The sequence below is a fragment of the Coenobita brevimanus genome, chromosome 26 (assembly GCF_032717465.1).
Source record: "Coenobita brevimanus isolate Jiangsu-jjx chromosome 26, ASM3271746v2, whole genome shotgun sequence".
Taxonomy (NCBI): Eukaryota; Metazoa; Arthropoda; class Malacostraca; order Decapoda; family Coenobitidae; genus Coenobita; species Coenobita brevimanus.
Window position 1 is genome coordinate 15293601 of NC_136979.1, and position 9425 is coordinate 15303025.

The following is a 9425-nucleotide window of genomic DNA, read 5'->3' on the forward strand; positions in this document are numbered from 1 at the left end:
CAGATACGACATCGTAATTGTTTTTGTGCATCCACTCATGTTTTAATGTGAATAATAGATGCTGCATTATGAAAGTGTGCAACGTTAGATTATCTACTGAGGTCAAAGGATTTGCCGCATACACTAAGATGCGATGATTTAACTTACAAAGCAATATTATGAAGAGCATTTTCGCACACGGCATAGTGACAGTAGTTCATCAGGAAGTGAAACAAATTCAAATCGGGGTTGATTCAGGCACGGTATCTCAAAGCCCAACTCGAATCACTTGGAGTCGTAAAGATTCCAGTGTTACCACACGAAACGCGGAGGGGTTGGCTAGCGAGGTGCCACTTCTTTCATGAGTGACTGTACTTTACCTCCCATTACTTCGCATTATTGGACAATGTTTACGACGGAGTTTTGTACAGTATTCACAGCCATATTTCCACAGAGGTCAACATTTTATCCACCTCCCCCCCCCCTTTCTCTCTCCCTCTCTCTCTCTCTCTCTCACTCACTCACACACACACACACACACACACACACACACACACACATTATGGTGCTAGATCACACCACTAATCCAAAGTTCATGCTGCACCCTCCTCTTTATGCACTCACACACAGACAAGTGCAAGCATGCATAAGCGCTAACGAAAACACACACACACACACACACACACACACACACACACATACAGAAAGAGAGACTGGCCTTGTGCCAGTGTAAGGCTGTCAGTGCGGTAGGATAGCGTGAGTGTGAACAGTGGTAATGGCAGCGTCAGCAGACACCACCACCACCACACCGCCATGCACCCTCGCAGGCAGAATCGCTCTCGTCACAGGTAACATTGTATGCACTTTATCATATACAGCAGCTTGACTTCATCTGTTGAAAGAAGTGTTTGTTAATTTGTGTTTGCTACTTTTCCAGGGTACTGGAGAGGGATGCCTTCATGTGGTGGCACCGATGTAACCGGTCACCTAAACTGCCTAGTTATACAACGTCCCTCAGCTACATCCCTTTCCCCCGAAAGTAGGAAGGTGAAATGTCTGAGAAGGATAATTTCAGCCTTCAGTCAGCCAGATTTAAGTTACAGGTGAACCAGGGGTTACGAGGACTACTTTTAATACTGCTGCTGCCTCAAGATAATTATTGATAATTTGGGAGAGCGTCCCTATATTGATGGATAATGAAGGTTGCATCTCACTCCACCATTTCGATAACTTTCCTAAACTACGCAGGAAGGTCTGAAGGAGCGAGAATATCAGGGAAAAACACGTTACCGGTGTGCACTGGGTAATTCCTCTGGTTCAAACTATAATAGTTTTCAGTAATAAATTTTCATTTAACAATCGCCGTACGCAGAAAATGGTGCGAAATTTATGGTAAGTTCTTCAGTACAAGTCTCCCCTTCAACGGATAAAATCGTCCATCAGCTGCAAGAACAGTGTACAAAAAACGCCAGTGGATTGAAAGGTTAATGACAATGAAGAAAAATTTTCATTTACACATTTATTTTTGCAAGCAATGCCAATATTTTACATATAAGAGACAGATAACATACAACATAATATTAATCCCTTCACTAGGATGATGTACCAGTACATGTGTTCTTGGTAACTCTAGATAATTTATTTCATTTAGGAAAGAAGTTTTGACACGAAGGAATTCCTGAAGGTTTTATTTAATCGATATAGTGCGAAAGACCTCGTCTATGAAATTCATTTAGAAATATCAAAAATAAAATGAAAAAAATGGGTAAAAAGTACGTTAAAGTGTAACACGAACAACAAAATGGTAAGGAAGATGGGGCAGAGAGTGGTGATGCTAAGTCCTGAGCTACATATACCACTAAACATGCACTCACAAACAGCTAGTATGACACAAAATACAAAAATAAATAAATAAATAAATAAAACCAGAATATTGTAAGACAAGACCATAAAATCTCTGCAATGTCGCAAAAATTTGTACAGATGTCTTATGATACAGCTAGATTTCGTTAATATCTCAAGATGTAGATTAATAACGCTAAATTGTCAACACTGTTAGAGATCCTGCAACAACACAAGCACATTTCCCTAACCAACTTGCCAGTTACCATGATGGCTTACTACCGCCGCTTGGCGACTGAGTGGCGTACCCTGCGGCAGACGACTCGGGGGCCCGTATTCTCGTTGGTTGAGGCACCTCCCTGACACCTCCTCCTAAGCGATTTATTTTGTTTTTTACACATTACTGTCCTCCTCTGTCTTATATAAATATTTCCAATATCGCCACACTATCCATAAATAATGTACAAATAGATATTAACTATCCATATTCAAAAATAAGTCGCAAAAGGAAGAGGTGTTAGGAAGCTTCAGAGGTGTTAGGAATCTCCATTAGCCGACGAGAATACGAGCCCAGGTCAGTCGTGTACAGATGATAACACAGCAAGTCTCTTAGCCGCCACTGCAGGACAAGTTGTTTGTAGTGTATTCTTGCTGTTGCCACACGATTTCATTCCACCTGGGAGAGCGCCCGAACACTGAAGGAATGACACAGCACACTCTCCGAAGCGATAACTCTCTTAAGCTGAGTACAACTGTGTGATAGACAAAGCATCAATTCCTTACTCGGACTGAAGGGGCTAATGATGATGCCCGTTTGATATTTTATTCTAGCTACCGCCAGAGGATTTAATATAGCTTAGGGTGATTGAAGGTGATGAATATTCAAACAATGTGCTGATTGTCTTCTCAGTTTTCTTATAGCTGTTATTATTTATTGTAAAAGTTTCAGATATTTTTAGGATGAAATTACCAGCAAAAGATGTACCAGTTTATATCTTCAGTTATTAGACCTTTGGCCCGGTATTTATTAAAGCTCTAAAGTCCTTAGGATGACTCAAAAATCCTTATGAGTGTCCCTAAACCCAGGAGGAATCCCAAGAGCTATTTATGAAAGCACGTAAGCGCTGTGACTTCTCACATCTCGGGGCCCAGTTAGGAATGGTGGGCAGCTGTCACCAGGACTTTAGGAGTTTCCAACAAGCGATGCAGGTGGCAAGATAGCCGACCAACAAACACACAGAAAACGTAGCCAACACCATTTTCGCCCTCGCAGTCATTTGTGATGTGTACACCATCATCCACTCACTTGATGTAGTGCTGCCTACTCCTTCCTTAGCCTTTATCATTCTTTTTCTGTGCCTGCCCTCCTCTCTTCCTATTTCTCCCATCTTTCCTGTCACTTCTTATTGCTTTTCTTTCCTTTACAGGTGGCTTTACATTGAGTGACAAGCCAAATGGTTTCCTGAAAGCCAAGAAACCATTTACAACGCTGGGTGGTAACCATATAACCAAACCATATGTGCTCCCTACGTGTCAACAAGTGGGTTGGTGGAGGGACACACACACACACACACACACACACACACACACACACACACACACACACACACACACACACACACTGAGGCAATGATATTAAATTCCTTGGGAATATCTTGTACATAGTTTCCAATACTCCTCATCCAAAGGCAGCCGCTAGTTGGCGTCCATACACCCAATGAAGTCAGCAGAGCTACTGGTGGGTATACCGTATCTACTCTTTTGATCTCGGGTAAAGCTAAATGTTGTCTGAACAACCTAACTATTACTGAACAACCCAGGTTTTTCCGCCATAACTAAATAGGTCCTGTATGGCACCTACGGATGGTATATTCTTCTTTAGAATCTGGTAACCATTTGTAGTGCCGGTTAGATTTTCTTATGAAAACTTTGATGAGGCCAGTGTAATGCAATGATGGTTACTGGGCGCTGAACAAATACTTGAGATGCAACAGGCAGTCACAGTGATGGCGGCAAAACACTGTCTAGTCCAGGATAACACTTATTGCGTGGTGATAACTCTTCATCACCACTTACTTGACTGGCATATATAGGTCATATTCCATGTGACTAGGAAGAATTCATAAGACATCTTCCTTAGTAATACATTCTGCACATTTTATCCTGGTATCTTCTTCCTTGTTACCCATATCAGATGTGGCGATACTAAAACGTTATAATTAACATACGAGACAAAGAAAGTGGTCATTAAGCAAAAATAAATCGTTATGGAAAATATGCTAGGAAACCTGCCACGTCACATATAATAAGGCGTTAAATCTCAGGGCAGATGAACAGTTTGGCGAGACGACACCGCCTTTGTTGACTGTACGGCAGCCTAAGTCTTTGGTAACCAAGCAGTGTGTAGTTGTGTAAAATTATGCTGGTCAGTAAGATTTCTCAAGACCACACTGTCATACTGTTAGTTTCCCTGTTATCATCAGATTGGAGAAGTGCTCACCGGTTCTGTATTATCAGTAATCCTTTCAGTCCGATGTAATACTGTTAATATTATATTTGCTACCACCAGGCAATATCAGTCAGCTTAGAGAATTGGAAAGGTTTAATACAGCACTGATTAATCCCTTGATACATAATGTTTCTCCTAATTTGAATGAGTTTGTATGAAGGTAGCAAGAAGAGGAATGAAAAACAGGAATGAATGGATGAAAATGTGCTCTTGAGTGTCTGGTTCTGCGGTATCAGGTGGTCTCATGGAGCTTGTATACACTGCAGTGATATATGGATGCTGAGACAATTACAGAAATAAATATCGATTCACTTTATCATCAAGAATCTTCTCAGAATACTGCGTGAGAGTTTGATAATTGTTCTACTAAAAAGGCAGAGTGATATTACTATTCACCAATGTACATTAAATTGTAGTATCAAAAGGAAAACTATACTTCTCAAGAAGCACTGAGTACTGAATGACGGTACTGTGCAGCAAGCGGAGGGCACTGAACACTGACTGACAGATTATAAGAGAGAGAGAGAGAGAGAGAGAGAGAGAGAGAGAGAGAGAGAGAGAGCACCGGGTACTGACTGAGAAAATTGTTCACTGAGATAGCAGAGCACTCACTAGATATAATGCTAGATATTTAAAGAGTAAAGTTTACTGTGAACTGATTACTGCCTGTCACTTCAGGCGGCGGGAGCGGCATTGGGCGTGCATGCTGTCAGGTGCTGGCCAGGGAGGGCGCCCAAGTGGTGGTCACTGATATCAACCTTCAGGCGGCCAAACACACCCTCACTCTCCTGCCTGGTGAGTCACTCTCCTCCCTGGTGAGTCACTCTCCTGCCTGGTGAGTCACTCTCCTGCCCGGTGAGTCACTCTCCTGCCTGGTGAGTCACTCTCCTGCCTGGTGAGTCACTCTCCTGCCTGGTGAGTCACTCTCCTGCCCGGTGAGTCACTCCTGCCTGGTGAGTCAATCTCCTGCCTGGTGAATCACTCTACTGCGTGGTGAGTCACCCTACCGCCTAGTGAATCACTCTACTGCCTGGTGAGTCACTACTGCCTGGTGCGTCATTCTACTGCCTGGTGAGTCACTCTACTGCCTGGCAAGTCACTCTCCTCTCCGGCGAGTCACTCTCCTGCCTGGTGAGTCACTCTTGCCTGGTGAGTCACAGTCCTTCTCTGTCTACTTTGAAGTATGTTTTTTTCCAGATCCATGAATGCCATAAACACCTTATAGTCCTTCTCATCCACTATCTGTCTCACTACAAATATTTGATCCACACATCCTCTGCCACTCCTTAAGCCACCCTGTTCATCACTCGCCAGGACTTCTGATTTCTCTCTTACTTTATAATAATTCTTCCATATACCTCCCCTACCACACTCAATACTCTTATGCCTTGATACAGTAATTATTGCACTCACTTCGCTTACCTTTATTTTTGTACAGGGATAGAATCACAGCCTTTTTCCACTCTGCTGGCACAGATTTATTCATCCATGCCTTCTTACATATCTCCAACAAGCATTTCATTCCGCTCTCTCCACTACACTTAATCATCTCTGCTTAAACCTCATCAGCCTCAGCTGCTCTTCCATTTTTCAGCTCCCCCCCCCCCCTAAATCCTTATCATAGCTGGGCTATACTAGGCTCCAGAAGGAAGAAGAGTGGCTCAGTTATCTTCGTCTGTGATTCTTCAGCAAATGTAAGAATTAAAGAATAATTTTGGAAGATGACAAACGGGAGTTAGATGAGTAAAAGTCCGTCATTGCATGTTTTCCTCTCTCTCTCTCTCTCTCTCTCTCTCTCTCTCACACACACACACACACACACACACACACACACACACACACACACACATACATCCCATTTCAGCCGTGTCCTCAATATAGGACGGAACTGGGAATTTTCAAAAGTTAATAAAGTAGGGAACCACCCCGTAGGAACCTATGAGCTTCATGACTATGAGCCAATAGGCGGAGAAAGGTACGCTTAGTGCCCTGCCAGCACAATCCCTCGCCCACGAGATCTGGGAGCCAATGATATATATATATATATATATATATATATATATATATATATATATATATATATATATATATATATATATATATATATATATATATATATATATATATATTTATTTAGTGCCCCTCCCCGGAAAACAACTAAATGAAAAAACAAACAATAAGCCTCGGACAAGGACTGACCAAACGATGACGACTCAGGACCGGACAAAGGACTTGGTAATGGGTACTTGGAATGTAAGGGGAGCGAATGATGAGGTGAAAGAGAGAGAGATTGTCCAGGTGCTTGAGGGTGCGAAAGTGGATGTATGTGGAATAACTGAAACAAAATGGAGAGGAGAAAGTGTGAGAGAATGGGAGTATGGATGGGGTATATGTGCAGGAGTAGGTGAGAATGAGAGGGCGAAGGAAGGAGTATGTATAGTTGTGAGTAAAAGATGGAAGAAGAGCATAAGACAGTATGGATCAGTTGGGTCAAGGATTGTGTGGGTAAAGTTGAAAGTTGGAATACAAATGTGGGCGAGTGTGTGTGTGTATGCGCCAACGCAAGATCGTGCTAGAAGAGTGAGAGAAGAGTTCTGGACAAATGTAGAAGTGTGCATGGAAAAGTTTGGAAGGAATGAGAGTGTTTTTGATTGGTGATATGAATGGTAAAGTTGGGAATGTGAAGGTGATTGGAACAGTTGGTGAGTAGGGTGTGCCTGCTGAGATAGATGAGAATGGGAGTGCGTTAGTGGACATTTGTGCTGGGAGGGGGTTGGTGGTAGCCAATACCCTCTTCAGGCATGAAATGATCCACAGGTATACATGGCGAGTGATGAGAAGGGTGGGTGGTGAACTGAATGAAAGGAAGGCAATGATTGATTATGTGTGTGTGGATGAAAGGATGCGAAGATGTGTAATGGATGCAAGAGTTTATAGAGGCTGGGGGAGTGGACTTTCTGACCACTACTTGGTGGTGGCCAGAATCAAGGTCCAATTAGAATGGAGAAATAGAAGAAGGGAAAGACGAGAGGAAGGAGTAGTTGCAAGGAGAGTGGAAAGGTTACAAGAGGATGAGAAAAAGGCAGAGTATAAGAGAGAAGTGGAGGAACGATTGGGCAAATATGAATTGGAGCAGATGGGAGACGTGGAAGGTGTGTGTAGCATATTTACAGAAGAAATATGTGCAGCATGTGATGTGGTGTGTGGAAGGAAGAGAAGACGGAGGGGGTGCAAGGAACAGCATGGTGGACTGAAGAGGTGAAACAGGCTGTGGCACAAAAGAAGAAAGCATACAATGAATGGATGAAAAATAGGGGCGTGGAAGAAGTTGAGAGGCGGAAGAGAGAGTTATATGTAGAAAGAAAGAGAGAGGTGAAAAGATTAGTAAGAGAGAGTAAGAAGAGAGTGGATGAGGAATTTGGAAGGAATTTGAGTGTAAAGTGGAGGGACTGTAAGAAAATGTTCTGGAAAGAGGTGAAAAGAGTAAGACAGGGTGGAAGTGAAGTTAGCAGGGGAATGAAAGATAAAAATGGTAGATTACTAGTGGAGAAGGGAGAAAAAGTGAGCAGATGGAGAGAACACTTTAAGGAATTGTTGAACGTAGAGGATGGAAGTAATGCGAGTATAAGTGGCTGGGGAGTGGCTGGGAGAAGGAGGGAGGTGAGAAGACAGGAAGAAATCAGTAGGATAGAAGTTGTGGAAGCAATGAAGAAAGTTAAATCTGGGAAAGCCCCAGGAATTGATGGAGTGTGTGGTGAAATGTTGAAGCATGGGGGAGAGATAGTAGTAGAATGTATGTGGAAGATGTGCAGATTAGCCTGGGAGGAAGGTAGAGTCCCGGAGGATTGGAAGTCAGGTATAATTATTCCCTTGTACAAAGGAAAAGGGGAAAAAGAAGTGTGTGGTAATCATAGGGGCATTTGTCTTCTTGGTATAATAGGAAAAGTGTATGGTAGGATACTTATTGACAGAGTTAAAGAAAGAACAGAAGAATTAGTTGGAGAAGAACAGGGAGGCTTTAGGAAGGGAAGAGGTTGTGTAGATCAGATATTCATTCTTAGATCTTTAGTGGAAAAGTTTCTAGAGAAGGGAAAGAAGTTGTATGCGGATTTCATGGATTTGGAGAAAGCATATGACAGGGTGGATAGACAAGGATGGTGGAAAGTGTTAAGAATATATGGAGTAGTTGGGAAGTTGTTGAATGCTGTGAAGAGTATGTACGATGGTGCGAAGGCTGCAGTGCGTGTGGATGGTGAACTAAGTGAATTTTTCTCTTTGAAAGTTGGGTTGAAACAGGGATGTGTCATGTCTCCATGGTTGTTCAATCTGTACATGGATGGGGTATATAATGAAAGAGGTACAAGGTAGGGTAGTGGATGTTGGAGTGGCCCTGGTGAGAGAGGATAGTGTTTGGAAACTCCCTGTACTGTTGTTTGCAGATGATACTGTGTTGTTGAGTGAAGACGAAGGGGAGCTGCAAGGCTTGGTGGATGAGTTTGGGAGAGTGTGTAAGAAACGGAATCTGAAGGTGAATGTAGGGAAGAGTAAAGTGATGGTCTTTGAGAGAGGTGAAGTCAGTGAATGTACAGCGAGGTTGGATAGTGAGGAATTGGAAAATGTGAGTACGTTTAAGTACTTGGGTAGTGTGATGAGTAAGGATGGAGGTTTGGAGGGTGAAGTGCTTGAAAGGGTACAGCAGGGAAGAAAGGTTCCTGGTTCCTTGAAAGCAGTGATAAGAAACAGGGAAGTGAGCATGGAAGTGAAAAAGTTACTACATGACAGTATTGTGATACCAACTCTAATGTACGGAAGTGAAGCTTGGACGTTGTTGGAAGGACACAAGTCAAGAGTGAGAGCAGTGGAAATGAGTTATTTAAGAGGAGCCTGTGGAGTCACATGGAGAGATAGGCTGACGAATGAGGATATAAAGGAACGTTGTGGTGTTGATTGGATGTGATAGGGAGCGTTATGAGGAACACACTGAGGTGGTTTGGCCATGTGGAGAGGATGGAGGGTGAAAGACTGACGAAGAGAGTGTATGTGAGTGTGGTGGCGGGGGGAAGCGGGTGGGGGAGGCCGTGGATGAGATGGAGGG

The 9425-nt window shown here is 42.9% G+C and overlaps 1 protein-coding gene across 1 annotated transcript in view; it reads left to right on the forward strand.

The window, feature by feature from the left end:
* Positions 1-754: 754 nt before the first annotated feature.
* LOC145393978 (uncharacterized) overlaps positions 755-9425 on the forward strand; it is a 136142-nt gene continuing 127471 nt past the window's right edge. The window contains exons 1-2 of the mRNA XM_080267953.1: positions 755-827; positions 5009-5125. Of these exons, the coding sequence (XP_080124079.1) occupies positions 755-827; positions 5009-5125 (190 nt within the window). The remainder of the gene's footprint in view (positions 828-5008; positions 5126-9425) is intronic.